Below are 27,709 nucleotides of genomic sequence, written 5' to 3'. Positions count from 1 at the left end.
TGATACGAGTGGTTTATAAAATTTTCATCTGAAAACAATTAAAAATATGACCTTAATTACCTGATCAATGATGTTGACATCACCAGAGAATCGGTTCAGAATATTCCCAAGAGGAGTTGTCTCAAACAATCTGAAATGTTACTTGAATAATAAACATCTCCAAAATAACTGCATCATTTTATATTTAAGCTCTAAATCATTACTCAGCATGATTCAACAAAATTCTGTTGTTTCTCGAGGAAAGCAGCACCTCATCGGAGCGAGGATGATGACACGGAGAAGACTGCAGTGGAGTTCCTGAGCGGCCCGGAGTCCTGCCCACTCGCTGGCCACAGAGGTGATCAAACATAACACGATACCCAGAAAACACAAGACACAAAACACCTGCAGGTACAGAGACTGACTCGGCACACAGTCCTAGGGCCAGAGGAAAAGAAAGAAAAGGGAAAGAAAGAGAGAAATCAGTGGACAAAAAAGGTCAGATGTTGAGTTTAGTATGTTAAAAAGACTTAGACAGTGGGAAAAATAAGTATTTGATACACTGCTGATTTTGCAAGTTTTCCCACTTAGAAAGAATGGAGAGGTCTGTAATTTTTTATCATAGGTACACTTCAACTGTGAGAGAGAGAGTCTAAAAAAAATCCAGAAAATCACATTTGTATGATTTTTAAATAATTAATTTGCATTTTATTGCATGAAATAAGTATTTGATACAATAGAAAAACAGAACTTAATATTTGGTACAGAACCCTTTGTTTACAATTACAGAGGTCAGACATTTCCTGTAGTTCTTGACCAGGTTTGCACACACTGCAGCAGGGATTTTGGCCCACTCCTCCATACAGATCTTCTCCAGATCTTTCAGGTTTTGGGGCTGTCCCTGGGCAACACGGAGTTTCAGCTTCCTATGGAGCCACTCCTTAGTTGCCCTGGCTGTGTGTTTCGGGTCATTGTCATGCTGGAAGACCCAGCCACAACCCATCTTCAATGCTCTTACTGAGGGAAGGAGGTTGTTGCCCAAAATCTCGCGATACATGGCCCCATCCATCCTCCCCTCAATACGGTGCAGTCGTCCTGTCCCCTATGCAAAAAAGCACCCGCAAAGTATGATGTTTCCACCCCATGCTTCACGGTTGGGATGGTGTTCCTGGGGTTGTATTCATCCTTCTTCCTCCAAACACGGCGAGTGGAGTTGACCAAAAAGCTCTATTTTGGTCTCATCTGACCACATGACCTTCTCCCATGCTTCATCTGGATCATCCAGACGGTCATTGGCAAACTTCAGATGGGCCTGGACATGTGCTGGCTTGAGCAGGGGGACCTTGCGTGCGCTGCAGGATTTTAATCCATGACGACATAGTGTGTTACTATTGGTAATCTTTGAGACTGTGGTTCCAGCTCTCTTCAGGTCACTGACCAGGTCCTCCCGTGTAGTTCTGGGCTGATCCCTCACCTTTCTCATGATCCTTGATACCCCACGAGGCGAGATCTTGCATGGAGCCCCAGACCGAGGGAGATTGACAGTCGTCTTGAGTTTCTTCCATTTTCTAATAATGGTGCCAATAGTTGTTGCCTTCTCACCAAGCTGCTTGCCTATTGTCCTGTAGCCCATCCCAGCCTTGTGCAGGTCTACAATTTTGTCCCCGGTGTCCTTAGACAGCTCTTTGGTCTTGCCCATGGTGGAGAGGTTGGAGTCTGATTGATTGAATGGTGTGGACAGGTGTCTTTTATACAGGTAACAAGTTCAAATAGGTGCAGTTAATACAGGTAATGAGTGAAGAAGAGGAGGGCTTCTCAAAGAAAAACTAACAGGTCTGTGAGAGCCAGAATTCTTGCTGGTTGGTAGGTGATCAAATACTTATTTCATGCAATAAAATGCAAATTAATTATTTAAAAATAATACGAAGTGATTTTCTGGATTTTTTTTAGATTGTCTCTCACAGTTGAAATGCACCTACAATAAAAAATTACAGACCTCTCCATTCTTTGTAAGTGGGAAAACTTGCAAAATTGGCAGTGTATCAAATACTTATTTTCCCCACTGGATGTGGCTTCTAACACTGTTTAAGACACTGTTATTTATAAAATAGATAAAAGATATTGGATAATATTATTGTTGTTTGGTGGTGGGGGTAGTAGTAATAATAGGTCGCCACAGTGGTGTAGTGGTTAGCGCTGTTGCCTCACAGTAGCAAGGTTCTGGGGTCAAACCCAGCGGCCAATGGGGGGGGTTCTGTGTGGAGTTTTCATGTTCTCCCCGTGTCTGCGGGGGTTTCCTCCGGGTGCTCTGGTTTCCCCCACAGTCCAAAGACATGCAGGTTAGGCTAATTGGTGGCTCTAAATTGAGTGTGAATGTGAGTGTGAATGGTTGTTTGTCTCCTTGTGTCAGCCCTGTGATGACCTGGCGACTTGTCCAGGGTGTACCCCATCTCTCGCCCACAGTCAGCTGGGATAGGCTCCAGCTTGCCTGCGAACCTGCACAGGATAAGCGGTCACGGATAATGGATGGATGGATAATAATAATAATAAAGAAACAAAAAGATAGGAATGAAATGAAAAGAAAGAAATATTATGATTAACATCCATCCATCCATTACTGCTTATCCTGTACAGGGTCACAGGCAAGCTGGAGCCTATCCCAGCTGACTATGGACAAGAGGCGGGGTACACCCTGGACAAGTCGGCAGATCACACACTCACTCACATTCACACCTATGGTCAATTTAGAACCAACAATTAACCTAACCTGCATGTCTTTGGACTGTGGGGTAAACCGGAGCACCCGGAGGAAACTCACACAGACACGGGGAGAACATGCAAACTCCACACAGAAAGGCCCCCATTGGCCACTGGGCTCAAACCCAGAACCTTCTTGCTGTGAGGCAACAGTGCTAACCACTAAACCACTGTGCTGCCCCATTATTATTATTATTATTATTATTATTTTTACAAACCTCTTTATTATGAAACTTACTATTACTGAGCCAAATAATGATCGTCTATTACTAAGCCAAATAATGCCTTGTCAGGTGAGTGTTAGTTCTATACTGTATGTTATATATCGTTTTAATATGCAGTTCCTATTAATCTAAATCCATTAGCCTCATCCAAAATGTATGCTAGCCACAAACATCAAACGTGTCGATCCTGGGATCATTGTTTGTTATTGCATTCCGGCCTCGATCACTAATTGCTGGAGGGATCTTGAATACTTTTTAACACAGCTATATTTTCAATGTGTGTGTTCGATCTCTGTGACTTCATGACACTCACCTGAATTTCACACCATTCACAAGAACTAGAAATGATGAAACCCAGAAACAACAAGAAGTTATTCTTGTCCAAGATATTCAAACCGATCTGGTTGAACAGAAACCTTCATAGACGTTGATCGTCGTCACCTGTGCAGATGATGTGCAGTTAGTACGAGCTGCGATAGCCTGAGATGTCCAGTGGGCGAGCCAGTAGTCTATTGCCAGCATGAGCGAGTGTTTGGTGAGCTGCGACAGGATAAGCAGTGGAAGCAAAAGGAAGCCAGCTGCTCGCAGGTATGTCCCCAGTGAGCCCCATAGCATAGTGTTTCTCTGATGCAGCTCGGCTGTCAGGCTGTCCTCATCTGTACACAGGGAACCATCTGTGGGGACCAAACACTGCAGTCAGAGTGGTGTTTTTCATTTCACAGGAGTTTAGTGTGGCTCATGCAAAGTTGGAAGAAAGTTTTGAAAACATCTTCAAGAGTTGATGCATGCAATGATGTTCTTTACACACAGCAAAAGGCTCAGTGTTGAATGAACACATACCTGAAACACAAAATAGCACCACGGAAGTTGTTGAGATTATTACAAAGAAGCAGCGTAGGATAGAACAGTATTCAAGTAAAATTTGTGAAGGTCCAGCTTCATAAAACTTGAAGAAGAAGAAGCCTTTGTCACATGCACACTCAAGCACAGTGAAATTTGTCCTCTGCATTTAACCTATCTCAAGCAGTGAACACATTCGAACACACACACACACACACACACACACACACACACACACACACACACACACACACACACACACACACACACACACACAGAGCAGTGGGCAGCTATGCTACAGTGCCTGGAGAGCAGTTGGGGGTTAGGTGCCTTGCTCCAGGGCACTTCAGCCCAGGGCCGCCCCCATGTTAACCTAACTGCATGTCTTTGGACTGTGGGGAAAACCGGCACACCTGGAGGAAACCCACACAGACACAGGGAGAACATACAAACTCCACACAGAAAGGCCCCCGTTGGCTGCTGGGCTTGAACCAGAACCTTCTTGCTGTGAGAAAACAGTGCTAACCACTACACCACCGTGTCGCCTGAAGGTCTGAATATGGAAGTAACATGAATGAACAATAGTCTCCTTTTAAAGCTTAACTATTTGGTCTTGCTAACTTCAAGGGAAAGGGGAAAAAATGGGGTGGGGTGAAGGAGCCACTGTTTATAGCTAATAATAATGTGATAGCAGGAAGTAACTTCCATAAATGGATAAGTACTTGAACAATTTTTTAGTACTGGCAAATTGCTGTGGTGTTAGAACTATCTCCTAGTGCATCTCTAGCAATTAGATGTGTATTGTAAAAAAGTTTGAAATTTTCCATTAGTTATTTAAGAAAATGAAAATTTCATATATTCTAGACTCATGACGTGAACTAAAACATTTCAAGCATTTTTCTATTTTAATTTTGATAAGTATGGCCTACAGTGTAAAAAGAAATTTAAAAACAAATCTCAAAATCTGAGAATATTTTATTTCGCGTTTGAGTAAAACTGTAAATACTGTGGATCTCTCGGTCTAGTTCAGTACACGCAACCACAATCATGGAGAAGACTGCTGACTTGACAGTTGTCCAGAAGATGATCATCGACACCCTCCACAAGGATGGTAAGCCACAGAAAGTCATTGCTGAAAAGGTTGGCTGGAAAAGGTGCACAAGCAACAGGGATGACTGCAGTCTTGAGAGGATTGGCAAGAAAAATCGATTCAAGAACTTGGGAGAGCTTCACAAGGAGTGGACTGAGGCTGGTGCCAGTGTATCAAGAGCTACCACACACAGATGTCTTCAGGAAAGGGGCTACAACTGTTGCATTCCTAATATCAAGCCACTCCTGAACCTGAGATGATGTCAGAAGCATCTTATCTGGGCTAAAGAGAGAAAGGACTGGAGAGTTGCTCAGTGGTCCAAAGTCCTCTTTTCAGTTGAAAGTAAATTTCCACAATTTACAAAAATCGCTACTCCTCCTACAGGATTGGTTGGATTTCAATCAAACTCACATACAATGTTCCCCAGGTGGGTGTGCACAAAACTTGTGGTGGCACCACCTGTCCTATTTATGACTTCATGGGCATCTGAATTTTTTGGGTGACTCGTCACATTAAACACTACTCTTCGTAAATAGCTGGGACATTTTCACTGAAACTCACCCAGAAGACTCTAGACATATTCCAACGAGTTGTTCACCAGGTGGCGCCACCTACAGAGGAGTCACATGCAATTTCATGAAAATCGCTATTCCTCCTACAGGAGTGATTAGATTTTGATCAAACTCCTACAGAACGTTCTCCAGGTTGGTATGCGTTAAAATTGTCAAGATGGTGATGCCACCTGTCATATTTAACATTTTATGGGCGTTTGAAATTTTTGGGTGACTCATCACACCAAATACTACGGTTCGTAAACTGCTAGGATGTTTTCACTGAAACTTACCCAGAAGACTCTAAAGACATATTTCAACAAGAGTTGTTCACCAGGTGGTGCCACCTGCCATGGACGCGGCTACACGGGTCATATGCAATTTCACAAAAATCGCGACTCCTCCTACAGGATTGATCGGATTTCAAACCCACATACAACAGTGGCTGGTACGAACTACAGCCTCATTGAGGCTGTTTTTTTTTCATAGTGGGCAATGCATCTTTCCATTGTATGCTTTTTTTTATATGAATGATTTCTTACTCTGCACGCTCGTGAAAACATAATTACTGTATAGTTCAATAGCACTTAAGAGCATCTTTCCTGAGTTGTCGACAATCTAAAACTACCACTGATGGATATTGATTAGTTCTTTTGTCTGGTAATATTCGATCGTAACTATATAGTAATGATGTAAATTGAAAGCGCTGGTTCACTGCTGTCCACCAGGCACCCAGCAGAGTCACACCATAATAAATGTCATGGTGTTGTTTCTGGTGCATGGCATGTGGTGTCAAAGAAAGGAATAAATATGTATTCATAACTGTGATGCATATCTCATTATTGGTGTCACTGTCACAAGACAGTGCAGCAGTTTATTGACATGAAATACACAACACTACACAATTCAGTGGTTCTTTCATATGCTATATTATTATTCTCTGCACGTTTTGTGCCCTTGCAAATAATTTGCTCATACACTCATCAGGAGCTCTTCTTTTAGGCAGCGCTTAAATATATATTACAGTACCTTCACAATACAATATACAGTGTCTTGCAAAAGTATTTATCCCCCTTGATGTTTATCCTGTTTTGTTGCATTACAAGCTGGAATTTAAATGGATTTTTGGGGGCTTAACACCATTTGATTTACACAACATACCTACCACTTTAAAGGTGAAAATTGTTGTTTTATTGTGACACAAACAATTAAGATAAAAAAACAAAAATCTAGAGTGTGCATAGTTATTCACCCCTTTTTACATGAAACCCCTAAATAAGAGCTGGTCCAACTAATTCACTTCATAAGTCACATAATTAGTTGATTAAGATCCACCTGTGTGCAATCAAAGCGTCACATGATCTGTCACATGATGTCTGTATAAATCAACCTCTACTGGAAAGACCCTGACTCAGCTACACTACTAAGCAAGCAACATGAAAACCAAGGAGCACTCCAAATAGGTCAGAGGCAAAGTTGTGGAGAAGTATGGATCAGGGTTGGGTTATAAAAAATATCCCAAACTTTGAATGTCCCAGGGAGCACCATTAAATTCAATATAGCAAAATGGAAAGAATATGGCACCACTACCTTATTACCTTAACTTCTGTGCAGACGTGGTCTCCCCCGCTAAGACTGTATGGTGTTACCCTAATAACAAGCCATGGGTAACACAGGAAGTCAAAGCTGTCCTCAACAGGAAGAAGGCCGCCTTCAGGAGCAGGGATAGGGAGGCGATGAAAGCAGCACAGCAGGAGGTAAAATGCTGCGTGAGGGAAGCTAAGGACAGCTACAGGAGAAAGGTGGAGCAGAAGCTGAAGGAGAACAGCATGAGAGAGGTCTGGGCAGGTGTGAAAACCATCACAGGCCACAATACAAAGACCAGAGTCGCTGAGGGAACAGTGGAGAGGGCGAATGAGTTGAATGATTTCTTCAATTGGTTCAACCAGCCCGCATCCCCTCCACCCTCTCCCTCACTGCAGCCATCTCTCCTTCTTCCCTCAACACACCTCCCCCCAGTCATCACAACAGCCCCCTTCTCCCCCTCATCCTCCACCTCAACACAGACTCCTCCATGCATTACTGCAGACCAGGTCAGAGGTCAACTGAGGAAGCTTCAACCCAGGAAAGCGGCAGGCCCGGACAAGGTGTGTCCCCGACTACTGAAGACCTGCACTGCTGAACTGGGCGAACCACTCCAATGCATCTTCAACCTCAGCCTGCAGCTGGGGAGAGTGCCCACCCTCTGGAAGACATGTATCGTTCCAGTTCCCAAAAAGAATCAGCCCAGCGAGCTGAACAACTTCCGACCAGTGGCACTCACTTCACATTTGACAAAGACATTGGAGTGGCTCTTCCTCAGCCTTGTCAGACCCCAGGTACAACATGCCCAGGACTGTCTGCAGTTTGTGTACCGGGCAGGTGTTGGTGTGGAAGACGCCATCCTCTACCTGCGACATCGAGCCCACTCGCATCTGGATAAGGGAAATGGCACAGTGAGGATCCTCTTCTTGGACTTCTCGAGTGCCTTCAACACCATCCAGCCCCTATTGCTTCAGGACAAACTGAACAGGATGCGAGTGGACCCCTGCCTGGTCACCTGGATCTCCAGCTACCTCACTGACAGGCCACAGTACATCAGGCTGAAGGACATCACATCTGACACTGTGATTAGCAGCACTGGAGCACCCCAGGGCATGGTGCTGGTCCCTCTTCTCTTCACCCTGTACACCGCGGACTTCTGCTACAACTCGGAGCTGTGTCACATTCAGAAGTTTGCCGATGACACAGCCATCGTTGGGTGTATCAGTGACGACAGAGAGGAGGAGTATAGGAGCCTGGTGAAGGACTTTGCTGTGTGGTGCAACAGGAACCATCTGCAGCTCAACACCTCGAAGACCAAGGAACTGGTCATTGACTTCCGGAGGTCCAGACCAAGGTCACGACCAGTTCTGATCGAGGGAGTCGAGGTGGAGGCTGTGGATTCCTACAAGTACCTTGGGCTGTGGCTGGACAGCAAGCTGGACTGGACTTGCAACACCAAACACTTCTACAGGAAGGGACAGAGCAGGCTATTCTTCCTTAGGAGGCTGTGGTCCTTTAACATCTGCAGGAAACTCCTGTGGATGTTCTATCAGTCTGTGGTCACCAGTGTCCTGTTTTACACCGTGGTGTGCTGGGGGGCAGCACATCCAAGAAGGACACATCCAGGCTGGACAAACTGATCAGGTGGGCTGGCTCTGTGGTCAGCATGAAGCTGGACTCTCTGGTGACAGTGGCAGAGAAGAGGTCTATGGACAAACTATTGAACATCATGGACGATGCCAGTCACCCTCTGCACACCGTCATTAGCAACCAGAGGAGCCTGTTCAGTGACCAAATGCTCCTTCCCAAGTGCAGGATGAACAGAGTCAAAAACTCCTTTGTCCTTCATGCCATCAGACTGTACAACTCCTCTCTGGGGGGGGGGGGGGGAGGGGTAACAGGAGGACAGAGGACAGGAAGAAGCAGTGGCCTAGCCTAACAATAAGCAATACCAGACAATGTGCAATATAAAGTGCAATATCTCTCCTGCCGCCCCCTCCCCTTTCCACCCTTCCTCTCTTCCCCATATCTTCTTTTTATATTTGTATATGTAAATACTTAATTTATTTTAATTTATCTGAAAGTTTTCCTCTATTTCTTTTCTCTGTTTATCTGTAATGATGCTGCTGGAATCTTAATTTCCCTGAGGAAACCCTCCCAAAGGGATCAACAAAGTTTTATCTAATCTAATCTAATCTAATCTAATCTAATCTAATCTAATCTAATCTAATCTAATCTAATCTAATCTAATCTAATCTAATCTACAAACCTGACAAGAGAAGGCCGCCCACCAAAACTCACAGACTGGGCAAGGAGGGCATTAATCAGAGATGCAACAAAGACACCAAATGTAACACTGAAGGAGCTGCAAAGATCCACAGTGGAGATGGGAGTATCTGTCCATAGGACCACTTTAAGCCATACATGCCACAGAGCGGGGCTTTATGGAAGAGTGGCCAGAAAAAGTCATTACTTAAGAAAACACATTTGGAGTTTGCCCAACAGCAGGCAGCAGACTCCCTAAACACATGGAAGAAGAGTCTCAAGTCAAATGAGACTAAAATTGAACTTTGGCCATCATGGGAAATGCCATGTGTGACGCAAACCTAACACCCTGAGAACACCATCCCTACAATGAAGCATGGTGGTGGCAGCATCATGCTGTGGGGATGTTTTTCATCTGCCAGGACAGGAAAGCTGGTCAGGAATGAATGAAAGATGTATGGCACTAAATACAGAGCAATTCTGGAGGAAAACCTGTTTGAGTCAGCCAGAGGTTTGAGACTGGGATGAAGGTTCATGTTCCAGCAGGACAATGACCCTAAACATACTGCTAAAGCTACACTGGAGTGATTTAAAGGGAAACATTTAAATGTCTTGGAATGGCCTAATCAAAGCCCAGACCTCAATCCAATTGAGACTCTGTGGCATAACTTGAAGATTGCTGCACACCAGCGCGACCCATCTAACTTGAAGGAGTTGGAGCAGTTTTGTCTTGAGGAATGGGCAAAAATCCCAGTGGCTAGATGTGATAAGCTCATAGAGACATACCCCAAGAGACTTGCAGCTGTAATTGCATCAAAAGGTGGCTTTACAAAGTATTGACTTTGGGGGGTGAATACCTATGCACACTCCAGATTTCTGTTTTTTTTTTTCATCTTAATTATTTTGTGTCACAATAAAACAACAATTTTCACCTTTAACGTTGTAGGCATGTTGTGTAAATCAAATGGTGCTAACCCCCCAAAAGTCCATTTTAATTCCAGCTTGTAATATGACAAAACAGGACAAACACCAAGGGGGATGAATACTTTTGCAAGACACTGTAACTCTCTTGTCATGTTTTTTTATTTGAGTGGGTAACATGTTCATCATTTCTGATGTGAATACACACTTTACCTTCATCGTCTTCCTCTGTGGCAAGTATGTCTCTGGTGTACATCCTCCTGAAACTCTTCCTCTTTAGCTCAACAGTGTTCTCCTGTCAGAGAAAAACAGAGTCCATACTAAAGCTTTCTCAGTAAACCTGACATCTGGCTACGAGGGAATTAATGACATTTACTTTTTTTCATTACAGAAAAAATAGAGAAATAATGTAATGCATAATGGAGATTTAGCTCTTTTCTTTTTTGAAGTCTGCTTTCAAGTTCAAAACCAAATGTTTAACAAATATTACAATGAACTGCAGTCAAACAATTAATAAATAATAATAATAATAATAATAATAATTGTTATAGAGACAAGAAAAAAAAAACAGTGGAAGCACAATATACAATGGATTTTTATTGCACCAGTCCAAAATAAAGCCCTACATTACAATATCTACATGCATTTTCTGATGACCTCTGTGGAAGGATTAAGCTTAACATCTGAAAACAGGCCAATCTAGAAGGGCACTCGATAGAGTGTATACCTCCACCAAGCCACATATTATGGACATCAAAATCAAAACACTTGAATCTTGGATAATACTAAAGCTGTGCACCAAATTTCATCCAAATCTGTTCATTACTTTTTGAGTTATGCTGGGGAACAAAAAACAACCAAACAACAAAAAAAGAAACTGCTGGATCCGCATACATGTCTGAATTTGCATTGAAATCTAATCAATCGTTCCTTGACCCACGGATCACATTTCCTCAAATTTTCACCAAAATCCATTCATTAATTTTTGAATTATGTTGGGAACAAACAAACAGAGGCGAAAACATCACCTCCAGTTGGTGAAGGTAATAATGAGGAATTTTATTGACTTCATGTTTGCATTCCCCTTAACCTCACAGAAAAGGTGGAAAGTTAATCATTTCATCACCTTGTCTTGTTGGTTCATCAGGGTTTTCCAGTGTTCAAACAGTTCAGGCTCGGCACACTGGATGTCCTTTAATGTGCCTTGTGTCTGGACTGTCCCATCTTTCATGGCTATGATCTTAGAGATTGTAGAAAGGAAATATAAATATATTTATAGGGATAATATAATAATTTCATTTTATGAAAACAGTACAATCAAATAAAAAAAAGATGAAGAAAAAACCCAGTGGATCCTAAAGAAAGGTAGACTACATGAAATCAACTTTCCAATCAGCTCCAGAAGACTACACTTGTATTTTTTTTGGCCTTAACAGATTGCCAATACTTTGATACACTTCTCCACTTCATGCAAAGTGATAAGGGAAAGGGGGCATTAGGTCCTGTGTGGTATTCGGCCCCAGTACATTGAAAATTCATGGAATTTATCACCAGTTTGTCAGTCATTATTACAGATTACTCAGGAGCCAATTAGAATGCGTGATAACTTTACTCAGTAAAATGAAATAGAAATTGAAAGTTGGGATCTTCTTGCCCCACACCTTTTGTCATTGGATTTGGTGCATTATGTTTCTTTGCTTTATTACACTGTTAATAAGGTTACATTCTTTATACCATGTCTTCTTCCAGCTGCTCCTTTTAGAGGTCACCACAGCAATTTTTTGGTTGGTTTTTGTTTGTAACACCACATGCTCTACCCGACGCGACCCTCCCCAATTTATGAAGTGTGTCCTGCTTGGACACGCTTCATCAGAGACGCACCAAACTTCACATGAGATGTCAGGCCAAGTTCCCTGACACATATCTGCAGTTGTTTTTGACCTGCACTCATCTTTTCTTTTCTTTTTGCTCATCCCTTTTTCCATCCATAGACTTCCATTCGTTTTTGGGCCCATTTAAATGTTTTGCTCAGTAACACTTCACCACACATCTACCAAACTTCATATGGCACCTCAGCCCAACTCACTCACTCACTCACTCACTCACTCACTCACTCACTCACTCACTCACTCACTCACAGTGTTAACAGTCTGCTACCTCTTGCGCAATAACCCACATTCTCTTCAGGGAATGCACTTTCTAGTTTATTTATTTTTACTTTAACTATGGAATAGAATACAGTAATAGTTGATTTTTATTTTTCTTAAAATTATTTCTTCTTTTCCCCATAGCCTGTAAGGGCACCACTGATGACATTTTAACAGTTCATCATTGGTGTGTCTGGGGCATTTTAAACTTGGTGGAGCCCATCCCTTTCCAAGCTTGATCAATGGATAATTTAGAGTAACCAGTTAACCTAAATGCATGTCTTTAGACTGTGGGGGAAACCGGAGCACCCAGAGGAAACCCACACAGACGTGGGGAGAACATGCAAACTCCACACAGAAAGGCCCTTGTCGGCCATGAGGTTCAAATCCAGAACCTTCTTGCTGTGAGGCGACAGTGCCAACCACCATTCCGCCCCTTAAATTACTGGTCAACCAAAAAACATGGAGTTAGTAGATGTGGCTTGCTAATGCAGAGCCATGTTAAGAGTGTATGAATATGCATCAGATGTGTGGTTCTCACCCAGTCTGCATGTGGTAAGTATTGCAGTTTGTGTGTGACCAGCACCACTGTCCTTTTCTCCTGTCTGAGGAACTTCAGAATTCCTTCCAGCATCAGATGGTCACTCAGGTGGATGTCCAGAGCGGAGAATGGGTCATCCTGAAGGTAACAGACAATTTTATCCATTTGTACACACTACAATGTAACAAAATATGAAAACAGTTCATTCAGAACGAATAGATAATTGATATAAATAGGAGGTGCAGAAGCAGGAGGTCTTTATTTTCATGTGTGAGATCAGATATGAAGCTCACAAGACAAACAAATAGCATGTTCATGAACATTAATATCGGCCTCTGCGTTTGCTCATCCTTAGTAACTGCCTGGTCAGTGCCAGTGTGGTTTAGGTTACTAGTTTGTTGACATCTAGTTTTGGCATTTAGTCCTGAGGATGACTTTAAACTGCAACCGGTGGTGAGTCTCAGGCTCAGCAGCACTTGAGTATTGGGGAAAGTGGAGTTACCCCTTATTCACCATTGCTCCCAGGTCCGTTCTGACTCAGAGTGGTAGCACCTGCCTGGGTTCCAGCTAGGGGTTAAATAATACATCACCAATAAGGCACTGGCAGCAGAGCGCTTTTTGGTGCAATGCAGTAGATGAACCCAACGCGGTCAATGGCACACCATCAGATGGCATGTGGAAGAGCTACTCAAATGGCCAATGGATGGCATCACTCAGCAGGTCAGTTGTCACTGCGGGGCAACTTCCATACCTGTCAGGTCTGTGGCACTTTTGTGCACTACTTGGTCTGGAGGTCCAGAGAGACAATACGATGGGGGCATGACATCGTTTGTCTTACCTTACTGTGCAAGACACTTCATTAGGTGAGGAGAATAGTATGTGAGTGCTCACAAGGCCAGACATTCCATGGCTGCTTAGCCGGGCCATTCGTGCCACCACTGCGGGCAACTCCGTCACTCTGGTGTGGGCCTCGCAGCCCATCTGCATTTCTGCACATCTTAATGAAGCCGTCATCGTCGCTAGCAATGGACAATCGATGAGTTTAGGTATTTAAATTTGAATACAGATGCAGGTTTATGTGAGAGAAATTGTTTGTGGGAAATTACTACTCCTTATCAACCATCCACAGATGGCTATAATGTGGCTGGGATTCAAGCTCAAATTTCCTGACAATATGGAAAAATGCTTAAAGTACTTCACCAAAAGGAACCCTAAACCTCATTTTTAAAATTGTACACTGATCTCAATACAGCCTAAAACTAGTTTTACCTTATACTGTGTGATTACAGTTTTTTTTTTTAATTACTTGTCATACCATACCAGGGGTGGACAGTAACGAAGTACATTTACTTGAGTACTGTGCTTCAGTACACTTTTTGAGTATCTGGACTTTACTTGAGTATTACTTTTTTTTGGAAACTTGTGACTAACTTCACTACATTTGAAAGACAAATATCGTACTTTTCACTCCACTACATTTCTATCAGGGTCCTCGTTACTATGAAGCAGCTTTGAAAGTGGATGTTTTTTCTTTTCTAAAACATGATTTTTTTTTTCTTCTCAGGTGACAGACAGCCTATCAGTAATCACTAGGGTCACGTCCATAGACTGGATAAAATCAAGTTCAATTATTTCTCAGCAGCATTATTTGAACATGATCAGTTGATGACAGAATGGAAGGAGGCAGTTCTTCTGGGGAATGCGCACACTCATGGCTTTACCTAGAACCCATGTTTCAGTTTTCTGAAAGGATTAAAGATAAATTTTGTTTGAAATGTTTGCTTTGTTTGCTGAAAATGAACCACATCACGGCCTACAAAAACTCGCCGTCCAACCTGCGGAAGCATGCTGAGGTATATAAACGTTTTATTCCAAGAGAAAGCTTGCAATGAAGTTGTCTGTGTTTTTAGAGCTTGCGATATTGTTGCAATAGCTGTGCGGTCTGGTTAGTCAAATGACTTTCTATGGATTTGCCCGCCAAGTTGCCATAGCCTTGTCCACGGCTCACATTTACACATAGCTAGTTAATGTGGACACTGTTATTTAGCATGTAAAAATGGAATTATGCTAACATGAACAACGTTAACTTATCTGAAGTCCTTTCAGAAACGTTTTAGCATAATCTTGCCAAATAAACAATGGAGAAATCTTTCTTTTCTAGGAATGTTAGCTACCCAATATGATGAGTTTGAAAAGCGTTTGCTAGCATGTTAGGTGGAGTTTCACTGTCTAGCAAGCTTAATGTTAAACCACCATGATGGCACAGCATGCATTCATTTTGTGAATTCACATTTCTGTCTTTGGTAATAGCATTAGGTTTTGTAAGTGTTGTGGCAATAATACAACAATGCATTGACAGAAAATGTACTTTTAATACTTAAGTATTTTTAAAAGCAAGTACTTCAGTACTTTAACTTAAGTAAAAATTTGACTGTACAACTTTCACTTGTATCGGAGTAACATTTCACCAGTGGGATCTGTACTTTGACTGAAGTAATGAAGTTGGGTACTTTGTCCACCTCTGTACCATACAAGATGATCCAAATAAAATCATGACCGAATTCTCGAACAGATTGTGCATTAACATGCTTGCCATGTCTAATGATAGGTTTGCAGCTGAAGGAAATTTTATGTTCTTATGTCATTAATTAGTATGATCTGGGCTCAAGCAGAAAACAGGGTTGCATAAATTGAAACATTCAGATTTTTTTTTGTTCATGAGCATGGTTCATTGATGTTTCTTCATTACTCTTGCTTACTTGTAGGTTTCCTGTAAATGTAATCCTATGCTGTCTGATTTGTGGATTTGGAAGATCATCATAGCAGAATCATAGCACACTTTTTTTTTTTTTTTAATCAAAACACTGATTTTGGATACTGCCAGAACTTTGTCATTGGTTATTTTTGGTCAAAGTGGCACTAAATGGGGCGCTGGTGAACACATTATGTGCATTATGCATTCTAAGATCTCAAATCATGACCAAATAATTCTGTTTCAGTGTGTCATTTGTGTCTGTGACCACAAAATCAGGTCAAAAACCACACAGCGTGAACGCAGATGAAGAATAGTGGTACTTTGTAAATGAGCTGCACTTACCAGGAACACCACTTTAGTTTGCTGATAAAAAGCTCTGGCTACACTGATACGCTGCCGCTGCCCGCCAGACAGAATAATGCCCTGAGAAAGAGACAGAGAAACCTGAACAAACACACATGCATACACATATATATATATACCCACACAAACACATACCCTCTCTCCAATCACGGTTTGGTCTCCTTGGGGAAGTGTGTCGATATCAGGTTGGAGCTGGCATGCCTCAATCACTTCTGCGTACCTGAAGGCACAATATATTTAAATTACCATGCAAATTTGCTGTCTTCTATACCTTACCTTCAGGAATATCAATATTTTTCTCACAATAACTTCGAAATATAAGTTTGAAAGTTCTTCTAAATGGAGCCATCACATACTATTGGAGAATCAAACTGTCGCTATTTGCCTAAAGCAAAACTTACATCAGCTTCAGTGCACTTCGAAATGATTTTGCCAGACATGTAGGGCACATAATAAGGAAGTCTCATGGAGGATTTAAAATGTCAGGTCTTCCATTTTGCTAAAGGGGCTTTAAAGCCCTATTCAAACAGTATTAGTTTCACGTGTGTAGGCAAAGCAATAGAAATGTATGCATCAAATTCATACATTTGTACTGTGTTGCTTTAATATACTGACATATATTGAGCTTGTGCATTGGTCACGATTGCGTGACAATAGGAAGTTTATCTTCAAGTGTTGAATATACTCACAAGTGAGCGAAGCGAACAAGTGAAAATATTTTCAACATGAGAAGATAAACTTCATATCTTTGTGCCACCATGTAATTTTCTTGATATGATATCAACACAGCCACAAAACAAACAAACAAAAGTCAAGTTAATTAAAAGAATTTTAATTTTGAACCGGTTCGCCCTTTTGACAACACACATCAAGTCAGCAGGAAAACATTGGGAATGACATCATCGGAGTGAAATATCAGGAACTATTATCCATACGGGCCTTTTGAGATTCAGTTCATGGACAGATGTCCTGATGTTTTCCTTTCGAATTTGCTGGTATAATTCAGAATTCATTGTTCCATCAATGCTGGCAAGCTGTCCTGGCCCAGATGCAGTAAAACAGGCCCAAACCACGATACTACCATCACCATGTTTCACAGATGGGATACGGTTCTTATGCTGGAATGCAGTGTTTCTTTCTCCAAACATAATGCTTCTCATTTAAACCAAAAAGTTCTATTTTGGTCTCATCTGTCCACAAAACATTTTTCCAATAGCCTTCTGACTTGTCCACATGATCTTTAGCAAACTGCAGACGAGCAGCAATGTTCTTTTTGGAGAGCAGTAGCTTTCTCCTTGCAACCCTGCCATGCACACCACTGTTATTCAGGTGGACTCATGAACATTAACATTAGCCAATGTGAGAGAGGCCTTCAGTTGCTTAGATGTTACCCTGGGGTCCTTTGTGACCTCACCGACTATTATATGCCTTGCTCTTGGAGTGATCTTTGTTGGTCGACCACTCCTGGGGAGGGTAACAATGGTCTTGAATTTCCTCCATTTGTACACAATCTGTCTGACTGTGGATTGGTGGAGTCCAAACTCTTTAGAGATGGTTTTGTAACCTTTTCCAGCTTCATGAACATCAACGCTTTTTCTGAGGTCCTCAGAAATCTCCTTTGTTTGTGCCATGATACACTTCCACAAACATGTGTTGTGAAGGTCAGACTTTGGGAGATCCCTGTTCTTTAAATAAAACAGGGTGCCCACTCACACCTGATTGTCATCCCATTGATTGAAAACATCTGCCTCTAATTTCACCCTCAAATTAACTGCTAATCCTAGAGGTTCACATACTTTTGCCACTCACAGATATGTAATCTTGGATTATTTTCCTCAATAAATAAATGATCAAGTATAATATTTTTGTCTCATTTGTTTAACTGGGTTCTCTTTATCTACTTTTAGGACTTGTGTGAAAATCTGATGATGTTTTAGGTCATATTTATGCAGAAATATAGAAAATTCTAAAGGGTTCACAAACTTTCAAGCACCACTGTAGTTGTCCACTGCTCTGGGTATGTGTGTGTGTTCACTGCTCACTTGTGTGTGCATGTTTGTGTTCACTGCTTCAGGTGGGTTAAATGCCAAGGACGAATTTCACTGTGCTTGAGTACTCATGACAAATGATATGACAAATGGCTTCTGATGACTTCACTCCATATTGTTTCCACATTATAACTAGCTATTATAATATGGAACCTAATGAATGAATGAAAATAAAGCCTGCTGGAATATGCCTCTCTAGAGATGTCACCCTGAGAAAATAGCACCATCTCAATTCAGCTTCAGAGACTGCAAAGAGTGTATTTCATTATATAACATCTCGAACAGAATATCCAAGCTGTAATATTCTTCCCCATGGCTTCATAGAAATATCCAACAGCCCTAAAACTGTCACTTAACTCATCGACTTATTTTATTATGATTTCAAGACATTTAACATTGTAATTACACAGAGATTAAGCAATACCAGATTTTTTTTCCACATATTTTCTAACGGCGGCACGGTGGTGTAGTGGTTAGCGCTGTCGCCTCACAGCAAGAAGGTCCTGGGTTCGAGCCCCGGGGCCGGCGAGGGCCTTTCTGTGCGGAGTTTGCATGTTCTCCCCGTGTCCGCGTGGGTTTCCTCCGGGTGCTCCGGTTTCCCCCACAGTCCAAAGACATGCAGGTTAGGTTAACTGGTGACTCTAAATTGACCGTAGGTGTGAATGTGAGTGTGAATGGTTGTCTGTGTCTATGTGTCGGCCCTGTGATGACCTGGCGACTTGTCCAGGGTGTACCCCGCCTTTCGCCCGTAGTCAGCTGGGATAGGCTCCAGCTTGCCTGCGACCCTGTAGAAGGATAAAGCGGCTAGAGATAATGAGATGAGATGAGATGAGATATTTTCTAACCATGAATACTTGCTGTTATTCTATCCATGTTCACTGGATATGAATAATTGTGCACTCTGATTGGCTACTCTACTATGAGGCTATCAGCTCGTATACCATGAGTAGAGAAAAAACAAAATGGCAGAATGTGTTGCTGAACCAACCGAGGACAAAATAAAAACTCAAAACCAAAACCCCCAAAATGATAAAATATTTAAAAGAAACAGAAATGGTTAAAAGAATATGGCTGTTCCACTAAATATCTCCTGTTCCACACTCCAGCCCAGTCACTGGTGGTAATGTACCTTTAAGTTGGTTTGCCAACCACTAAGAAACCCTCAAGAAGAAGAAGAAGAAGAAAACCCCCCAAAATAAAAAAGCAATAAAACATGGAATGAAAGTATTTGATGGTGAGAATGTATTTTTTTTTAATTTTTTCAAGAATTATGGCATTTTTCACAAATTGCTCCTGTCATTTCGCCAGTTTGTTTACATTCTCAGTGGAAATGATTTTGTCAGATGTTTTGTACAAAGTTTGTTTCTTGAATTTGCAAAAAAGAAAAAGATGCTCTGTTTCTCAATATCCAGTGTACAGTGGTGCTTGAAAGTTTGTGAACCCCTTAGAATTTTCTATATTTCTGCATAAATATGACCTAAAACATCATCAGATTTTCACACAAGTCCTTAAAGTTGATAAAGAGAACCCAGTTAAACAAATGAGACAAAAATATTATACTTGGTCATTTATTTATTGAGGAAAATGATCCAATATTACATATCTGTGAGTGGCAAAAGTATGTGAACCTTTGCTTTCAGTATCTGGTGTGACCCCCTTGTGCAGCAATAACTGCAACTAAACGTTTGCGGTAACTGTTGATCAGTCCTGCACACCGGCTTGGAAGAATTTTAGCCCATTCCTCCGTACAGAACAGCTTCAACTCTGGGATGTTGGTGGGTTTCCTTACATGAACTGCTCACTTCAGGTCCTCCCACAACATTTCCATTGGATTAAGGTCAGGACTTTGACTTGGCCATTCCAAAACATTAACTTTATCCCTCTTTAACCATTCTTTGGTAGAACGACTTGTGTGCTTAGGGTTGTTGTCTTGCTGCATGATCCGCCTTCTCTTGAGATTCATTTCATGGACAGATGTCATGACATTTTCCTTTAGAATTTGCTGGTATAATTCAGAATTCATTGTTCCATCAATGATGGCAAGTTGTCCTGGCCCAGATGCTGTAAAATAGGCCCAAACCATGATACTGCCACCACCATGTTTCACAGATGGGATAAGGTTCTGATGCTGGAATGCAGTGCTTTCCTTTCTCTAAACATAACGCTTCTCATTTAAACCAAAAAGTTCTATTTCGGTCTCATCCGTCCACAAAACATTTTTCCAATAAACTTCTGGCTTGTCCACGTGATCTTTTGCAAACTGCAGACGAGCAGCAATGTTCTTTTTGGAGAGCAGTGGCTTTCCCCTTGCAACCCTGCCATGCACACCATTGTTGTTCAGTGTTCTCCTGATGGTGGACTCATGAACCTTAACCTTAGCCAATGTGACAGAGGCCTTCAGTTGCTTAGAAGTTACCCTGGGGTCTTTTGTGACCTCGCCAACTATTACACGCCTTGCTTTTGGAGTGATCTTTGTTGGTCGACCACTACTGGGGAGTATAACAGTGGTCTTGTATTTCCTCCATTTGTACACAATCTGTCTGACTGTGGATTGGTGGAGTCCAAACTCTTTAGAGATGGTTTTGTAACCTTTTCCAGCCTGATGAGCATCAACAACGCTTTTTCTGAGGTCCTCAAAAATCTCCTTTGTTTGTGCCATGATACACTTCCACAAACATGTGTTGTGAAGATCAGACTTTGATAGATCCCTGTTCTTTAAATAAAACAGGGTGCCCACTCACACCTGATTGTCATCCCATTGATTGAAAACACCGGACTCTAATTTCACCTTTAAATTTACTGCTAATCCTAGAGGTTCACATACTTTTGCCACTCACAGATATGTAATATTGGATCATTTTCCTCAATAAATAAATGACCAAGTATAATATTTTTGTCTCATTTGTTTAACTGGGTTCTCTTTATCTACTTTTAGGACTTGTGTGAAAATCTGATGATGTTTTAGGTCATATTTATGCAGAAATAGAGAAAATTCTAAAGGGTTCACAAACTTTCAAGCACCACTGTACATGGACAGAATAAAATCGTTATTCCACTGAATCTTGTCGTACATGGTTTATAGCCAACTCAGTGCTACGTGCCTCGCCAGCTATCAGCTCATGCACAACTCGATTTCGTGGAATAACTGTAAAATATTCACAACAAAATCTTAAAAACTGGAAAACATTTAGAAAAAAAAATCCTTTTGACTTTTAAATGAGAAGTGAAATTGGTGTTTACCGGATTGTAATGGTTCAAATGTGATGAGTGCCTATAAAGGCAAAGTTTTTTTTTCTTCATTTCCCATAAAACAATTTGCCCAGTAGACAAAGGCGTTTAAATTTGTTTTCAGGGTCAAGATGAAACTCAGCAGAATGAGGTATTGTGTTTGTGCAGAGAAATGTGCTTGCTCTGCTGAAGCATAGTCCACATTTGTATCTATCACCAGCCTGAGCTTTTCACATGACTAACCATGAAGAGAAGGAAGCATGAAGAATACTTCTAACTGCTCAATCAGAGCTGGACAGCTCTGTACCTTTTCTTGTTAGGGGCCATGTTGAATAAGATGTTCTCCTCCACTGTGGCATTGAGGAGCCATGGTCTCTGAGAAACGTAGGCCACTGGAGCTCTCTTCCTACAAATCAGAGCCATGGTGTCATTTAGGAATAGTAATGTTAGACGTATGGAAAAGGAATTAATCATTTGCTTGCACTGAACAGTGTGATATATATATATATATATATATATATATATATATATATATATATATATATATATATATATATTACACTGTTCAGTGCAAGCAAATGATTAATTCCTTTTCCATACGTATATATATATATATATATATATATATATATATATATATATACACACACACACACGGTGGTGCTTGAAAGTTTGTGAACCCTTTAGAATTTTCTATATTTCTGCATAAATATGATCTAAAACATCAGATTTCCACACAAGTCCTAAAAGTAGATAAAGAGAACCCAGTTAAACAAATGAGACAAAAATATTATACTTGGTCATTTATTTATTGAGGAAAATGATCCAATATTACATATGTTAGTGGCAAAAGTATGTGAACCTTTGCTTTGAGTATCTAGTGTAACCCCCTTGTGCAGCAATAACTGCAACTAAACGTTTGCGGTAACTGTTGATCAGTCCTGCACACCGGCCTGGAGGAATTTTAGTCCATTCCTCCGTACAGAACAGCTTCAACTCTGGGATGTTGGTGGGTTTCCTCACATGAACTGCTTGCTTCAGGTCCTTCCACAACATTTCGATTAAATTAAGGTCAGGACTTTGACTTGGCCATTCCAAAACATTAACTTTATTCTTTATTTTTTACATCCAAGATGGCGCCGCAGACGGTTGCCTCGGTACTTCACTCTCTCATATTTTCTATGTTTTTGTGTATTTGTTGTTTTTTGCGCTCCTTTGCTGGTCACAGACTCCAGAGAAGAACTTATAAACATTGGAATAACCACCAGTAAAGTTTTTTCATCGGTTTTCATTGATCCGGAAAGTTTTCCAGAGCTACTTGTTGGAGGAGCAGCAGCTCTCTATGGATTACACCGAGGATGCCGGAGACACGGGAGGAAGCGAGTGGGCGTGCTCGTTAGGCTGAGGCAGCGGGGTTTTTGCACTGCGCTCCCATCTATTCACCTGGCTGATGTCCGCTCTCTGGCCAATAAGATGGATGAACTGCTGCTCCTCAACTCAATTAACACAGATTTTAACAGATCTGCTGCCTTGTGCTTCACTGAAACCTGGCTCGGTGAGCACATCCCGGACTCTTCTCTCCACCTGCCTGGATTTCACCTGCACCGAGCAGACTGCAAAACAGAGCTCACAGGGAAAACAAGGGGAGGCGGAATCTGCTTTTACATTAACGAAGGTTGGTGTACTGATGTCATGGTTCTAAACAAATCATGCAGTCCTCATCTGGAGTCATTATTCATAAACTGCAAACCGTTTTATGCTCCGCGAGAGTTTTCCTTATTTATTCTGGTTGGAGTTTACATCCCCCCTCAGGCGTGTATTAATGAGGAGTTACAACACCTGGCTGACCAGATAAACAATGTGGGGAAAAAACACCCGGACTTTTTGCTCATTGTTTTGGGGGACTTGAATAGAGCAAACCTCAGCCACGAACTGCCAAAATATAAACAGCACATTAAGTGTCCCACCAGGGACACTAACACTCTGGACCATTGTTACACTGTTTTAAAGGACTCATACCACTCTGTCCCCCGTGCAGCCTTGGGACTATCTGATCACTGTATGGTTCATCTTATCCCATCCTACAGGCAGAAGCTGAAAGCTGCTAAGCCTGTAGTTAAGACGGTGAGGAGATGGTCCGATGAGGCCAAAGTGGAACTACAAGCCTGCTTTGACTGCACTGATTGGAGTGTTTTTGAGGTGGTGTTTACATTAGACCGTATCCGTCTCATTTTCGTCGCGGATGCACTGTCCGTTCACATTAAAACGCTGGGAAACGACTCCACAGGCGGAACAACTTGAATCCGCCAGGGCCCACGTATTCAACCCAGTTTGTATCTGATCCGGTGCTGTGTAAACATTGAGGTATGAGGAAACGCAGTGCTGAGCTCTAGCTGACGTTGTCATTGGACAACGTCACTGTGACATCCACCTTCCTGATTCGCTGGCGTTGGGATCACACACACAGCGGCTCAGTCCCGAATCACTGCTCATGCGCTAAACTCGTGCGCTCTGTGAGCTGCGCAGGGCCGGAGTGCGCGCCCTCCAGAGGGCACTCGCTGTTCAGGGCGGAGTGATTTGGAGCGCAGGAGGAAGCGCTGAGCCGCACTGAGGTTTATTTACACATTTCAACTTATTTACCTCCTTCAGGCGCTTAAACTCAGTAAGAACATAAACATCACAGCCAGGTGTGTTTATCTGCTGGAGAAGGTGTTCGCTTGCCATCCTTCCACTTGCAAGTGGTGAGTGACTTGCGCATGCCCGATATGCAGTGGGATCATGTGACGTGCCATCTAATTAGTCATGTGATTAGCGTATCTGTGTATTGGCGTTGCTGTGTGCACGCGAATCGTGTATTGGCGTTGCTGTGTGCACACGAATCGTTTTAAAAACGTTAATCTGATGATCCGCTGATACGGTCTAATGTAAACACCACCTGAGGCTGCAGCCTCAGACCTGCATGAACTGACTGATACTGTGAGATCTTAAATCAGTTTTTGTGAGGATATGTGTGCGCCTACCAAAACCTTCCACATATACAACAACAATAAACCCTGGTTCACTGCAAAACTCAGGCAACTTCGCCAGAACAAAGAAGAGGCCTACAAAAGTGGAGACAGAGTTCTGTATAATCAGACCAGAAACATACTGACAAGGGAGGTGAAAGCAGCTAAGAGGAGCTATGCTGATAAAATTAAAAACAGCCTTTCAGCAAACGATCTGGGCGGCACGGTGGTGTAGTGGTTAGCGCTGTCGCCTCACAGCAAGAAGGTCCGGGTTCGAGCCCCGTGGCCGGCGAGGGCCTTTCTGTGTGGAGTTTGCATGTTCTCCCCGTGTCTGCGTGGGTTTCCTCCGGGTGCTCCGGTTTCCCCCACAGTCCAAAGACATGCAGGTTAGGTTAACTGGTGGCTCAAAATTGACCGTAGGTGTGAGTGTGAATGGTTGTCTGTGTCTATGGCCAAGTTTACATTAGACCGTATCTGTCTCATTTTCTTTGCGGATGCATTGTCCGTTTACATTAAAACGCCTGGAAACGCCGGGAAACGGGAATCCGTCAGGGTCCACGTATTCAATCCAGATCGTGTCTGGTCCGGTGCTGTGTAAACATTGAGAATAAGCGGATATGCTGTGCTGAGCTCCAGCTGGCGTCGTCATTGGACAACGTCACTGTGACATCCACCTTCCTGATTCGCTGGCATTGGTCATGTGACGCGACTGCTGAAAAACGGCGCGGACTTCCGCCTTGTATCACCTTTCATTAAAGAGTATAAAAGTATGAAAATACTGCAAATGCTGATGCAAATACTGCCCATTGTGTAGTTATGATTGTCTTTAGGCTTGCCATCCTTCCACTTGCAAGTGGTAAGTGATGCGCATGCCCAACATGCACTGAGATCACACACACAGCGGCTCAGTCCCAAATCACTGCTCGTGCACTCCACTCACACGCTCTGTGAGCTGCACAGGGCCGGAGTGCGCACCCTCCAGAGGGCACTCGCTGTTCAGGGCGGAGTGATTTGGAGCGCAGGATGCCTGCGGAGCCGAGCGTATCTGTGTATTGGAGTTGCTGTGTGCACGCGAATCGTGTATTGGTGTTGCTGCGTGCACACTAATCATTTTAAAAATGTTAATCTGATGATCCGCTGATACGGTCTAATGTAAACCCCACCTATGTGTCAGCCCTGTGATGACCTGGCGACTTGTCCAGGGTGTACCCCGCCTTTCGCCCGTAGTCAGCTGGGATAGGCTCCAGCTTGCCTGCAACCCTGTAGAACAGGATAAAGTGGCTAGAGATAATGAGATGAGATGAGCAAACGATCTGACGTCAGTGTGGAGAAGCCTGCAGAACATTACTAACTATAGGAGACCATCCACCAACACTGCAGTGAACCATCAACTGGCTGCCTAGCTGAATGTGTTTTACTGCAGATTCGACACATTCACACCTCTCCCCCCTTCAGTCATTAAAGACCCATTTACACCCCCTGCGATTCTGCCACCCCCCGCCTCTGACCCCCCACCAGCACTCAAGATCTGTGACGAGGATGTCTGTCAGCTTTTCCAGAGACAGAAGATCAGGAAGGCACCTGGCCCAGATGGTGTGTCACCCTCTTGTCTGAAGGTCTGTGCTGACCAGCTGGCTCCCATCTTCACCCAGATCTTTAATAGATCCCTGGAGCTGTGTGAAGTCCCCTCATGCTTCAAACGCTCCACAATAATTCCAGTTCCTAAGAAAACCAATATCACAGAACTGAATGACTACAGGCCTGTTGCCCTCACATCTGTAGTCATGAAGTCCTTCGAGAGACTGGTGTTGTCATACCTGAAGGACATCACAGACCCCCTGCTGGACCTCCTGCAGTTTGCCTACCGGGCAAACAGGTCAGTGGATGATGCAATAAATATGGGTCTACACTACATCCTGCAACACCTTGACACTGCAGGGACGTATGCCAGGATCCTGTTAATGGACTTCAGTTTGGCATTCAACACCATTGTTCCAGACATCCTCCACACCAAGCTCACCCAGCTCACTGTGCCCTCCTCCACCTGTCAGTGGATTACAAACTTCCTGACTGACAGGAAGCAGCAGGTGAGGATGGGGAGCATCTTATCCAGCACTCGGTCTATCAGCACTGGTGCCCCCCAAGGGTGTGTGCTCTCCCCACTGCTCTTCTCCCTTTATACCAACGACTGCACCTCAAGAGACCCGTCTGTTAAACTCCTGAAATTTGCGGACGATACAACGGTCATCGGCCTCATCCGAGATGGTGACGAGTCCACATATAGACGGGAGGTTGAACGGCTGGTCTGGTGGTGCAGTCAGAACAATCTGGAACTGAACATGCTCAGAACTGTGGAGATGACAGTTGACTTTAGGAGGAGGCCCCCCCCCACTCTGCTGCCCATCACCAACAACACTGTGACTGCTGTTGAAACCTTCAGGTTTCTGGGTTCCACAATCTCTCGGGACTTGAAGTGGGAGACCAACACAGTCACTATCATCAAAAAGGCTCAGCAGAGGTTGCACTTTCTGTTCCAGCTCAGGAAGCTCAACCTGCCTAAGGAGCTGCTGACACAATTCTACTCTGCCATCATTCAGTCTGTTCTTTGCTCTTCCATCACTGATCGGTCACCAAACAGGAGAAGAACAGACTGCAATGGACAATAAGGTCTGCAGAGAAAATTATTGGTGTCAACCTGCCCTCTGTCCAAGACCTATACCTGTCCAGAGTCAGGAAATGGGCAGGTAAACATCTCTGCAGACCCATCACACCCTGCTCACAATCTGTTTAATCTTCTCCCCTCAGGGAGGCAATATAGATCACTGTATGCAAAAACAACCAGACACAAGAATAGTTTTTTCCCCTCAGTCTGTCTCTGTGATGAACAGCTAAAATCCAGATTCATATATAAGTAATATCACTTGCAATATATCTGCACACTCATACTGTCATTCTGTGCTCACTGTTACTCACATTTATATATATATATATATATATATATATATATATATATATATATATATATATATATATATATTATATTTACTATTTGATCTTTGCACTATGCACCATATTGCACCAAAAGGGAAAACCCTTTCTGTGATTAACAGCTAAAATCCAGATTCATATATCAGTAATATCACTTGTAAAATATCTGCACACTCATACCATAATTCTGTGCACACTGTATACTTTATATTTATCTATTCCATACTTGTCTTACTTGGATTACTTTGCACTATGCAACTATTGCACCATTTTTTTCTTTGTTAGTTTGTTTGTTTTATGTATATGCTTTTTATCTGTTTTGTACTATGAGAGCTAAGTGAAACCAGAGTCAAATTCCTCGTGTGTGTCCACATACCTGGCAATAAAAGTGATTCTGATTTCTGATTCTTTAACCACTCTTTG

At 42.6% G+C, this 27,709-nt stretch overlaps 1 protein-coding gene across 1 annotated transcript in view; it reads right to left on the bottom strand.

Moving 5' to 3' along the window:
* The window catches only part of abcc8b (ATP-binding cassette, sub-family C (CFTR/MRP), member 8b), a 79,603-nt gene that overhangs the window by 17,312 nt on the left and 34,582 nt on the right, over positions 1–27,709 (bottom strand). Inside the window, exons 20-28 of the mRNA XM_060923109.1 lie at positions 21,601–21,699; positions 16,153–16,237; positions 15,997–16,098; positions 12,900–13,037; positions 11,338–11,451; positions 10,425–10,506; positions 3,402–3,634; positions 251–417; positions 61–130 (exon numbers count right to left, since the gene is read on the bottom strand). Of these exons, the coding sequence (XP_060779092.1) occupies positions 61–130; positions 251–417; positions 3,402–3,634; positions 10,425–10,506; positions 11,338–11,451; positions 12,900–13,037; positions 15,997–16,098; positions 16,153–16,237; positions 21,601–21,699 (1,090 nt within the window). The remainder of the gene's footprint in view (positions 1–60; positions 131–250; positions 418–3,401; positions 3,635–10,424; positions 10,507–11,337; positions 11,452–12,899; positions 13,038–15,996; positions 16,099–16,152; positions 16,238–21,600; positions 21,700–27,709) is intronic.

This window comes from Neoarius graeffei, chromosome 6, assembly GCF_027579695.1.
Source record: "Neoarius graeffei isolate fNeoGra1 chromosome 6, fNeoGra1.pri, whole genome shotgun sequence".
Classification (NCBI taxonomy): domain Eukaryota; kingdom Metazoa; phylum Chordata; class Actinopteri; order Siluriformes; family Ariidae; genus Neoarius; species Neoarius graeffei.
Note: the sequence above shows the minus strand (reverse complement) of the source record. Positions and strands in the feature narration are given on the sequence as shown.